A 13,326-nucleotide genomic window follows, 5' to 3' on the forward strand; every position below is an offset into this window, starting at 1 on the left:
GTTAGGGATGAGCGATCATAATATGTAGGAATATGTAAGATGGAGAGTGACCTAGTTGACTATGAGACTGGGTCCTGAATCCAAATGAAGAAAACTATGATGGTATGCGGCGCGTGTTGGCTATGATGGATTGGGGCACATTAGTTAAAGAGATGATGGTGGATAGGAAATGACAAACATTGAAAGAGAGCATGGGTGAACTCCACAGTTGTTCATTCTTGTTTGGTGCAAAAAGAAAACAGGGAAGGTGGCCAAAGCATGGCTTTCAAGAGAAATTAGAGATAGTATTAGGTCCAAGGAAGAGGCACACAGAAAGGCCAGACAAAACAACAGACCTGAGTACCGGAAGCAGCTTAAATTCAGCAAAGGAGGACAAAAGGGATTGACGAAGAAGCGGAAAATAGAGTACGAGAGTAAGCTTGTGGAGAACATAAAATCTGACGGTAAAAACATCTGTACATATGTGAAGAGAAAAAGATTGGTGAAGACCAATCTGATCCTTACAGTCAGAAACGGGGGAATTTATAATCTTGGTCTCGTCAGTGATGCCCACATCCTAGTGAAAGAATAAAAACAAAAATTCACATCTTCTCATGCCAATACGTTCTGGGGTGGCCTTTCCCGGCTTCATAGAATTACAACAGCATCAGGCCTGCTCTGCAGAGCACGGGAGGCTGCAGAGAGGCACATGGTTAAATCCAGGCGACCACTGTACTAACAGAGCCAAGTTCAAAGCAAGTAATCTCTGCTCTCTGCCGCCCTCATCGCTTCACACGCACGAGCCAATCTGGACTAGTTTCTGCTGGTTCTGAACTGGACCTCATTCCACCTTCTCAAAGCAGCTGCTCAGACATTGCACCAGTCAGACTTTTTTTCTCGTTGATCATTGTCTATAAGACTCCACTTCCTGGTAGTTAGAGGTGCTGTGGGGGGGGGCACATGGTGGAAGTGAAGGAGGTGCTTCGATTGTTGGTATCATCGAGAGATCCTGAGGCGTGTTCAGCATGTGAGGTGTGAGCCTGAAGCCAAGAGTCGCCTGTTACCCTGTTCTAGCAAAAATCATATTGAGTCGATGATGTGAATTATGGTCTGTGCACAGTTTTACTACTTTCCACCATTGTGTCATAAGCCTTATGGGTATGGGAGGGAAGTACTTTTTCGACACCGCCTGCTTATCTCATTTGTAATCAGTAAGAAGTCTGACAACACCAGGTTAAAGTCTAACAGGTCTGCTTCGATTCACTAGCTTTCGGAGCACAGCTCCTTCCTCTGGTGAATGAGCAGTGCTCCGAAAGCTAGTGATTCGAAACAAACCTGTTGGACTTTAACCTGGTGTTGTAAGACTTCTTACTGTGCCCACCCCAGTCCAACGCCGGCATCGCCACATCATATATAGACAAAGTCAATGATGCAAGATGATACTTTGAATGCAAGTCTTTGCAGATAATTAAGTCTTTACAGGTCCAGGCGGAGCGACCAGAGAGAGGGATAATGACAGCTTAAAGAGGTGTGAATTGTCTCAAGCCAGGACAGTTAGTAGGATTTTGCAAGCCCAGGCCAGATGGTTGGGGGTGAATGTAATGCAACATGAATCCCAGGTCCCGGTTGAGGCCGCACTCATGTGTGCGGAACTTGGCTATCAGTTTCTGCTCGATGATTCTGCGTTGCCGCGTGTCCTGAAGGCCGCCTTGGAGAACGCTTACCCGGAGATCAGAGGCTGAATGCCCTTGACTGCTGAAGTGTTCCCGACGGGAAGGGAACATTCCTGCCTGACGATTGTCGCGCGATGTCTGTTCATCCATTGGCGCAGCGTCTGCATGGTCTCGTCAATGTACCGCGCCTCGGGACATCCTTTCCTGCAGCGTATGGGGTGGATGGTGGGGGTGGAGCTGGATGTTAGGGTTAGTTAAGTACTCACTGAGATTGGGATTAGCCCCCTCAGTTAGGGCTGACCGACCCGGATCTTTATTTTGTTTATTGTTATTTTGAATTTAAGAATCCGTGCTTGTCTCCGTCGATGGCCCGGATAGGTTATGTATCCTGGGGAGGATTGGGCTCCTTCTAAATTCTCCTTGAGGTTGGAGTGTTCTTTAGAATCTCCTTTCTTTCGAGCTGTTGGAGGAGGAATTCAGGGGCGCCGTACGACGAGGAGGGTTTACTCAATCCTTGACTGATTTGTTGAAGAAGGACTGTTTGCAATGCCCCTGCATTGTTGGGGTACTTCCCTTGGGTGGGGGTATGTTTGATGGGAGAGTTAGCGCCCTCCTCCCAGTGGTCTTATATGGTGGTTTCCTGAGGGTCCTCCTTGCTGTGGTTGGGTTCTCCATGTTGAGGCAGCACAGTTGTGTCCCTTAATATCCTTCTCACGATGCTGTTCAATGTGGGGCGGTGGCTAATGTTTCTGGGTCAGCTCGGGCATTCTTCTCTTTGTAAGAACCCTTCATTTGGGGGTGCAGTTTGCTGTTATAAAGCCTAGTCCGATGGAAGATACTCCTTATTGAACCGGGGGAGGGATTTGCCCCCCCCCCCCCTCCCAGGATGCCCAATAATTGGGTATCTCCTGTTTGGTGAGGGGGGCTCGCGAGGTTGGGTTAGCATGACCTTTATTTAGTGTAAATGGGGGGGGGGGGCACTGTCCTGGGCTTTGGTAAGGTGAGGTGCAGGTTCGGCTGGGATGTAGGTATTGGGATGTGCTGGAGGTCCTGGGGTTGTTGCCACCTGTGTCAGGAGGTGCTGGGCTGGACCAGGTGCTGGGCTTGATCAGGTCCGGTGCTGTGGTTTGTATTCTGCTCCTTACTGGAGCTTGGGATGACCCTGCTCAAAGGCACTTATTAGGGACGTCCGGAGAGGCTGGGAACTGCTTCTTCTGTGCACGGGAACCTGGGGTTGAGCTGAGTCCTTTTGGTTTGGTTGATATCTGGTTGCTCCTCTTCGGAGTGGGGGGGGGGGCGGTGCTCTCTTGTTTGAATGAGCAACTTGTTCTCTTCCTCATTAATGGGATGGGTGGCGTTGCGGGGGGTTATTTACAGACCCATGGTGGGGTCCTGATCCTTTGTTATCCTGTGATCCACTCCTTAGGAGTTCCAGCTCTCCTTCCTTTTATTTTTTCTTGGGTGGTGTTGACGGCACCGATCGTAATCCGAATGTGTTGCTGCTGGTCCTCTGTGTGAATTGATGTTGGTTCTGGACTGGACCAGAGACTGGGGTTACGTTGTGTTGGGTGATTTATATGTAACACCCTCTGGGAAATGTGCCGTCCTTACCCGGTCTGGCCTACACGTGACTCCAGACCCACACAGCAATATGGTTCACTCTTAACAGCCCCCCACTGAAATGGCCCAGCAAGCCACTCAGTTCAATGGCAATTAGGGGTGGGCAAGGAATACTGGCCCAAACAACGACACCCACATACCCAAGAATGAAATTTTTAAAAACTGGGGTTCTCGCGTACTTTAGTTGTATGTTTCCTTTTCTTAAAGGGTGGGTAGAACGAATCCATGATTGGATCCTGCAGGGTGTAGACTGGTCTGGAGTCCGAGAGGAGGAGGCTGTGGTGTGCCATTGGTGTCTCCGGCGCCGCTGGAGTTGAGGACGATGTTTATTGGTGCGAGCCCAAACATGGCAAGAAAAAATTATCCTGACCTCTGGTGGTAATTGTGAGCAATCACCATGTGGGAATGTGTGCACCATTTTACCATGTTGCCATGGTTTTATCCTGTTTCTCCCTTCTTCTCTGGTGGTGTTTTTAGAGGCATCAAGTTATGTCTAATGATTGTATTGACCCAGTTGTACTGCTGTTCGCTTTCCCCCTCTGTACTCAAGTCTTATGACCCTCTTGTTTTCTCTCGCTGCGCTCTATCACTCTCGTGTTCTTGTTGTGACATTTGTCAAAATGTAAAATCTCAACAAACATACTTATTGAAAAGTACAGAGTTTAAGGCATAATTGGCAAAACGACAAAGTCACACACTGTGCTGGCAGTTAACAAGCGCTTGGTGATGGGTGAGGGGTTGGGGGAGTGGGGCTGGAAGAGGGGGGGACGTGGTCGGAAGAGGGGGGAATGTGGTTGTGGGATTGGATTAATTTACAATCAAAACGGGAAGAAAAGTTTGAAATACAAGATACCCTGATGACTGAGGCAATTTTTAATTTGGTTCCCTCACAATTGTAACAGTTCACCGGGAACAGTACACCGGCATTTTTCACCGGGAACAGTTCACTGGGAATAGTACACCGCCATTTTTCACCGGGAATCGTACACCGCATTTATCACCAGGAACAATATACATGCCTTTTTCACCTGGAACAGTACACATGCCTTTTTCACCAGGAACAGTGCACCTTCATTTTTCACCGGGAACAGTACAGCGGCATTTTTCACCGGGAATAATACAGTGCAATTTTTAACTGGAAAAATACACCGGCATTTTTCACTGGGAACAGTACACGGCATTTTTCACCGGGAACAGTACACTGGCATTTTTCACCGGAAACAGTACACAGCATTTTTCACCGGAAACAGTACACAGCATTTTTCACCGGGAACAGTACACCGGCATTTGACACCAGGAACAGTACAGCGGCATTTATCACCAGGAATAATACAGTGCAATTTTTAACTGGAAAAGTACACTGCCATTTTTCACCAGGAACAGTACACTGGCATTTCCCCCCGGAACCAGTACAAGGCATTTTTCACCGGGAACAGTACACCGGCATTTTTCACCGGAAACAGTACACCGGCATTTTTCACCGGGAACAGTACACTGGTATTTTCTGCTGGAAAGTACACTGGCATTTATCACCGGGAACAGTACATGGCATTTTTCACCAGAAACAGTACACTGGCATTTTTCACCGCGAAACGTACACCGGCATTTTTCACCGGAATTAGTACACTGGCATTTTTCACTGGGAACAGCACACCGGCATTTTTCACCAGGAACAATACACTAGCATTTTTCACCGGGAACAATACATTGACATTTTGCACCGGGAACAGTAAACCGGCATTTTTCACCGAGAACTGTACACCGACATTTCCCAGAAACTATACACTGGTATTTTTCACCGGGAACAGTACACCGGCGTTTTTCACTGGAACAGTAAACCGGCATTTTTCACCAGGAACAGTACACTGCCATTTTCCCCGGAAACACTACACCAGCATTTTTCACCAGAAACAGTATGCCGGCATTTTTCACCGGAAACAATACATTGGTATTTTTCACCGGGAACAGTATACTGGTATTTTTAGCTGGAAACAATACACTGGCATTTTCCCCGGAAAGCACACTGCATGTTTCACCGGGAACAGCACACTGGCATTTTTCACAAGAAACAATACACTGGCATTTTTCCACCAGAGCAGTACACTGGCATTTTTCTCCGGGAACAGTACACTGTCATTTTTCACCACAAACAGTACACCAGCATTTTTCAGCGGAATCAATACACTGGCATTTTTCACTGGGAACAGTACACGGCATTTTTCACCGGGAACAGTACACTGGCATTTTTCACCGGAAACAGTACACAGCATTTTTCACCGGGAACATTACACCGGCATTTAACACCAGGAACAGTACAGCGGCATTTATCACCAGGAATAATACAGTGCAATTTTTAACTGGAAAAGTACACTGCCATTTTTCACCGGGAACAGTACACCGGCATTTTTCACCGGAAACAGTACACCGGCATTTTTCACTGGGAACCGTACACTGGTATTTTCTGCTGGAAAGTACACTGGCATTTATCACCGGGAACAGCACACCCGCATTTTTCACCGGGAACAATACACCGGCATTTTTCACCAGCAACAGTAAACTGGCATTTTTCACCTGGAACAGTAAACCGGCATTTTCCACCGAGAACAATACACGAGCATTTTCCGCTGGGAACAATAAACCGGCATTTTTCACCGGAAACAGTACACTGGCATTTTTCACTGGGAACAGCACACCGGCATTTTTCACCAGGAACAATACACTAGCATTTTTCACCGGGAACAATACATTGACATTTTTCTCCGGGAACAGTAAACCGGCATTTTTCACCAGGAACAGTACACTGCCATTTTCCCCGGAAAAAGTACCCTGGCATTTTTCACCAGAAACAGTACACCGGCACTTTTCACCAGAAACAGTACCCCGGCATTTTTCACTGGAAACAGTACACTGGCCATTTTCACCGGAAACAGTACACCGGCATTTTTCACCAGAAACATTACACCAGCATTTTTCTCCAGAAACAGTACACCAGCATTTTTCACCAGAAACAGTACGCCGCCATTTTTCACCAGAAACAGTACGCCGGCATTTTTCACCAGAAACAGTACCACGCCATTTTTCACCGGAAACAGTACACCGGCATTTTTCACCAGAAACAGTACACCAGCATTTTTCACCGGAAATAGTACACTGGCATTTTTCACCGCGAACAGTATACTGGCATTTTTCACCGCCAACAATGCACCAGCATTTTTCACCGGAAACAGTACACTTGCATTTTTCACCGGGAACAGTACACCGGCCATTTTCACCGGAAACAGTACACCGGCATTTTTCACCAGAAACATTACACCAGCATTTTTCACCAGAAACAGTACCCCGGCATTTTTCACCAGAAACAATACGCTGGCATTTTTCACCAGAAACAAATACACTGGCATATTTCACTAGGAACTGTACACTGACATTTTTCACCGCTAACAGTACCCTGGCATTATTCACAGGAAACAGTACACCGGCATTTTTCACCAGAAACAGTGCACCAGCATTTTTCACCAGAAACAGTACACCAGCATTTTTCACCAGAAAAAATACATCGGCATTTTTCACCAGAAACAATACGCTGGCATTTTTCACCAGAAACAAATACACTGGCATATTTCACTAGGAACTGTACACTGACATTTTTCACCGCCAACAGTACCCTGGCATTATTCACAGGAAACAGTACACTGGCATTTTTCACTGGGAACAGCACACCGGCATTTTTCACCGGGAACAATACACTGGCATTTTTCACCGGGAAGCATACACCGTCATTTTTCACAGGGAACAATACACTGGCATTTTTCACCGGGAACCGTACACTGCCATTTTTCCCCACGAACAGTACACCGGCATTTTTCACCGGGAAGAATACACAGGATTTTTCACCGGGAACAATACACTGGCATTTTCACCAGAAACAGTACACTGGCATTTTTCACTGGGAACAGCATACCAGCATTTTTCACCGGGAACAACACACTGGCGTTTTTCACCGGAAACAGTACACTGGCATCTATCACCGGGAACAGTACATGGCATTTTTCACCAGAAACAGTACACTGGCATTTTTCACCGCGAAACGTACACTGGCATTTTTCACCAGAATCAGTACACTGGCATTTTTCACTGGGAACAGCACATTGGCATTTTTCACCGGGAACAATACACCGGCATTTTTCACCAGGAACAGTAAACCGGCATTTTTCACCGGGAACAGTAAACCGGCATTTTTCACCGGAAACAGTACACCGGCATTCTTCACCAGAAACAATACGCTGGCATTTTTCACCAGAAACAAATACACTGGCATTTTTCACTAGGAACTGTACACTGGCATTTTTCACGGGAAATAGTACACTGGCATTTTTCACCGGAAATAGTACACTGGCATTTTTCACCGGGAACAGTAAACCGGTATTTTTCACCGGAAACAGTACACCGGCATTCTTCACCAGAAACAATACGCTGGCATTTTTCACCAGAAACAAATACACTGGCATTTTTCACTAGGAACTGTACACTGGCATTTTTCACGGGAAATAGTACACTGGCATTTTTCACCGGAAATAGTACACTGGCATTTTTCACCGGGAACAACACACTTCCAATTTTCACCGGAAACAGTACACTGGCATTTTTCACCGGAAACAGTACACCGGCATTTTTCACTGGAAACAGTACACTGGCATTTTTCAATGGAAACAGTACACCGGCATTTTTCACCAGAAACAGTACCCCGGCATTTTTCACCGGAAACAGTACACCGGCATTTTTCACCAGAAACATTACACCAGCATTTTTCACCAGAAACGGTACCGCGGCATTTTTCACCGGAAACAGTACACCGGTATTTTTCACCGAAAACAGTACACCGGCATTTTTCACCGGAAACAGTACACTGGCATTTTTCACCAGAAACATTACACCAGCATTTTTCACCAGAAACGGTACCGCGGCATTTTTCACCGGAAACAGTACACCGGCATTTTTCACCGGAAACAGTACACCGGCATTTTTCACCGGAAACAGTACACCGGCATTTTTCACCGGAAACAGTACACTGGCATTTTTCACCGGAAACAGTACACCGGCATTTTTCACCGGAAACAGTACACCGGCATTTTTCACCGGAAACAGTACACTGGCATTTTTCACCAGAAACAAATACACTGGCATTTTTCACTAGGAACTGTACACTGGCATTTTTCACGGGAAATAGTACACTGGCATTTTTCACCGGAAATAGTACACTGGCATTTTTCACCGGGAACAACACACTTCCAATTTTCACCGGAAACAGTACACTGGCATTTTTCAATGGAAACAGTACACCGGCATTCTTCACCAGAAACAATACGCTGGCATTTTTCACCAGAAACAAATACACTGGCATTTTTCACTAGGAACTGTACACTGGCATTTTTCACGGGAAATAGTACACTGGCATTTTTCACCGGAAATAGTACACTGGCATTTTTCACCGGGAACAACACACTTCCAATTTTCACCGGAAACAGTACACTGGCATTTTTCACCGGAAACAGTACACCGGCATTTTTCACTGGAAACAGTACACTGGCATTTTTCAATGGAAACAGTACACCGGCATTTTTCACCAGAAACAGTACCCCGGCATTTTTCACCGGAAACAGTACACCGGCATTTTTCACCAGAAACATTACACCAGCATTTTTCACCAGAAACGGTACCGCGGCATTTTTCACCGGAAACAGTACACCGGTATTTTTCACCGAAAACAGTACACCGGCATTTTTCACCGGAAACAGTACACTGGCATTTTTCACCAGAAACATTACACCAGCATTTTTCACCAGAAACGGTACCGCGGCATTTTTCACCGGAAACAGTACACCGGCATTTTTCACCGGAAACAGTACACCGGCATTTTTCACCGGAAACAGTACACCGGCATTTTTCACCGGAAACAGTACACTGGCATTTTTCACCGGAAACAGTACACCGGCATTTTTCACCGGAAACAGTACACCGGCATTTTTCACCGGAAACAGTACACTGGCATTTTTCACCAGAAACAAATACACTGGCATTTTTCACTAGGAACTGTACACTGGCATTTTTCACGGGAAATAGTACACTGGCATTTTTCACCGGAAATAGTACACTGGCATTTTTCACCGGGAACAACACACTTCCAATTTTCACCGGAAACAGTACACTGGCATTTTTCACCGGAAACAGTACACTGGCATTTTTCAATGGAAACAGTACACCGGCATTTTTCACCAGAAACAGTACCCCGGCATTTTTCACCGGAAACAGTACACCGGCATTTTTCACCAGAAACATTACACCAGCATTTTTCACCAGAAACGGTACCGCGGCATTTTTCACCGGAAACAGTACACCGGTATTTTTCACCGGAAACAGTACACCGGCATTTTTCACCGGAAACAGTACACTGGCATTTTTCACCAGAAACATTACACCAGCATTTTTCACCAGAAACGGTACCGCGGCATTTTTCACCGGAAACAGTACACCGGCATTTTTCACCGGAAACAGTACACCGGCATTTTTCACCGGAAACAGTACACCGGCATTTTTCACCGGAAACAGTACACTGGCATTTTTCACCGGAAACAGTACACCGGCATTTTTCACCGGAAACAGTACACCGGCATTTTTCACCGGAAACAGTACACTGGCATTTTTCACCAGAAACAGTACACCGGCATTTTTCAACGGAAACAGTACACCGGCATATTTCCCCGGGAACAGTACACCGGCATTTTTCACCAGAAACAATACACTTCCAATTTTCACCGGAAACAGTACACTGCTATTCGTCACAGAAACAGTACACTGGCATTTTTCACCGCGAACTGTACACTGGCATTTTTCGCCGGAAACAGTACACTGGCATTTTTCACCGGGAACAGTGCACCGGCATTTTTCACTGGGAACAGTACACCGGCACTTTTCACCGAGAACAGTACACCGGCATTTTTCACTGGGAACAGTACACTGGCAGTTTTCACCGGGAACAGTACACCGGTGTTTTCCACCGGCAACTGTACACAGCATTTTTCACCGGAAACAGTGCACCGGCATTTTCCGCCGGGAACAATACTTTGGCATTCCTGACCAGGAACCATTGCCTGGCATTTTTCACCGGGAACAATACGTCGGCACCAATGGTGATAAATGGCCCTGAATTGGAGGAGTAGGCACATCTTGGCTGTAGGGCTGAAGGAGGTTACCGTGATAGGGAGGAAAGCCGTGGAGCGCTTTGAAAACAGGGATAAGAATTTTTAAATTGAGGTACTTCAAACCGAGAGCCCGTGTGTAGGCCGGAGAAGACAGGGGTGTTGGCAGCTCGGGATTTTGGGTGAATTTGGTAGCAGGCAGCAGAGGTTTGGACAGGAGGCTGGAAGTTGGCCAGTGCAGTGCTGGGGTTAGTCCAATCCAGAGGTGACAAAGGCCTTCAGTAGCAGATGAGGTGAGGCAGTGTGGAGATAGATGATGTGACAGAGGTGGAAGGGGGCAGTATTGTTGATGCAGGGGTAACCTTCTTGCGTGTGTTTCATTAGAAGCTGCTGGTGGATGAGAGGCTGATGACTGCGGAGAAGGAGCTGGAGGAGAGACAACTGCTGAATCAGATGTTGGACTCCATGAAGATTACGCCCTTTCTGAATGAGGACCTGCAAGTGGAAGTCATGAAGGTGGTCACTGATTTACAAAATACAAATTTATATAAGGGTGCTTGGCCCCATGAAAGAGGCATTGGTTGTGACGGAGTGTTCCTTATTTCGGCATAGAATCCATACAGTACAGAATGAGGCCATTCGACCCATTGAGTCTGTACCAACCCTTTGAAAGAGTACCCTACCTAGGCCCACTTCCCCACCCTATCCCTGTAACCCCACACAACCTATGCATCTTTGGAGACTAAGGGGTCATTTTTAGCATGGCCAATGCACCTAAATTGCACATCTCTGGACTGTGGGAGGAAACCAGAGCACCCGGAGCAAACCCCCCCACGCAGACAAGGGGAGAACGTGCAAATTGCACATGACTGGAATCGAACCCGGATCCCTGGCGCAGGGGGCAGCAGTATAAAACACTGTGCCGCTGCACCACAAGGTTAAAGGGAAAAAACGCAAAATACTGCGGATGCTAGAAATCTGAAATAAGAACAGAAAATGCTGGAAAAACTCAGCAGGTCATGATCGGCACAGGCTGGGAGGGCCGAAGGGCCTGACCCTGTGCTGTACTTTTCTTTGTTCTTTATGCGGACCGAGTAAGGGCGGAAGGTTTTTTATTAGTTAGGGCATCGTGATCGGCACAGGCTGGGTGGGCTGAAGGGCCTGTTCCTGTGCTGTACTTCTCTTTGTTCTTCTAGGTCAGGCAGCATCTGTGAAGAGAGAAACAGAGTTAACGTTTCGAGTCCAATGTGACTCTTCTTTGAAACCGGGTTTTCATTCGGAATTCCGAAGACTCGCGTTGGAATCGAATCGTTAACTCTGTTTCTCTCTTCACAGATGCTGCCAGACCTGCTGAGTTTTCCCGACATTTTCTGTTCTTATCACGGTTAAAGGGATTGGCCTTGAAATTCTATGGAGACCATGGGGGGGATTCTCCGACCCTGCGCCGGGTCGGAGAATCGCCGGGGGGGGGCGCGAATTACGTGACGCCGCTCCGACGCCGGGCCGCCGATCCTCCAGCGACCGGAGAATTGGCGGCAATGGCACCGGCGCGGTCGCGGCAGCGCTGATCGGGGATCCCCGGCGATTCTCTGCGTTCGACAGGCCGAATGCCGCCGAGTTCAGCTGAGTCCCGCCGGCGCCGTTCGCGCGTGGTCCTACCCGGCGGGACCTCAGCGTTCATGCTGCGGGGGCCATCCTGGTGTGGGGGAGGGGGGGGGATCCGATTCCGGGGTGGGGGGAACCTCCGCGGTGACCAGGCCCGCGATCGGGGACTACCGATCGGAGGGGGCCTGTGTTCCTCCGCGCCGGGCCCATGTAGGGCTCCGCCATGTTGCCCGGGGGCCGGCGCGGAGAAGGCAACCCACGCGCATGCACAAAGTCTCGCCGGCCATGGCACGCATGCGTGGACCCGCGCCGGCCGTAGTGCGCATGCACGGACCTGCGCCAGCCGCGCTGGCGTCCGTATCCATGAAGCGCTCCAGTGCCCCAAAATGGCCGACAACTCCATCGACTCTCTTCAGTTGGTTCATCGGGTGATGCCTCATGAGGCATAAGGTTGTGGGTTCAAGTCCCACTCTAGGCGGTGCAGTACTGGGGGAACTCTGCACGGTCACAGATGCCATCTGTTGGGATGAGATGCTAAACCCAAGCCCAGTGAGCCACCTCAGGTAAAAGTAAAAGATCGGTGGCACCGTCTCAAAGACGGTGACGCTGGAATTCCTGGACAACATCTATCCCTCAGCCGACATCACTAATCGGATTATCTAGTCACTATCACACTGCTGATTGTGGGATTTTGCTGAGCATAATTTAGCTGCCGTGTTTCCCTAGAGCAGGACTTGCATTGGCTGAAAAGCACTTTGGGATGTTAATGGCGATATTTAAATGTAAATATTTTCTATTGGGGTCTTTAGAAGGTCCCAGGTGGGAGGTATATGTGTTTTCATCTGACAACATCCAACTGGGCCTTGATAGAGAGTCTGGGCCAAATTCCCAGGCTAATTGCCACAGAATCACTGATTTGAGCTGTTGTGTGATTCAGGAGAGGGTAGAAGAGGTCCCTTTACCTGATGGTCAAGGTACAGAGTAACCACATGGCCCCGGCCCTAACCCTCTCATCGTTTGCTCCTTGAAGGCAAACATCGATGGGATGCGGTAGAATTCCCAACAAACAGCCGCTTCTGCGCGATTTAGGAGATTTGAGACCCTGTTTGAGGTTTGTCCTCTTCCTGAGTTAATTTTGTTCTCTATCTGCTTCTTTGAAAGGTGCTCCTTTGTATCACATATTCATCGACGTTTGAAATAAATGGCAGCGCCGTGCTGAAGATTGCTGAGGTAACGCTGCTCCTGTATTCATA

At 47.8% G+C, this 13,326-nt stretch overlaps 1 protein-coding gene across 1 annotated transcript in view; it reads left to right on the top strand.

Annotated features, from left to right (window-relative positions):
• The window catches only part of arfgef3 (ARFGEF family member 3), a 363,850-nt gene that overhangs the window by 49,776 nt on the left and 300,748 nt on the right, over window positions 1-13,326 (top strand). Inside the window, exons 4-5 of the mRNA XM_072513502.1 lie at window positions 10,853-10,984; window positions 13,235-13,303. Coding sequence (XP_072369603.1) covers window positions 10,853-10,984; window positions 13,235-13,303 — 201 coding nt within the window. The remainder of the gene's footprint in view (window positions 1-10,852; window positions 10,985-13,234; window positions 13,304-13,326) is intronic.

This window comes from Scyliorhinus torazame, chromosome 1, assembly GCF_047496885.1.
Source record: "Scyliorhinus torazame isolate Kashiwa2021f chromosome 1, sScyTor2.1, whole genome shotgun sequence".
NCBI lineage: Eukaryota > Metazoa > Chordata > Chondrichthyes > Carcharhiniformes > Scyliorhinidae > Scyliorhinus > Scyliorhinus torazame.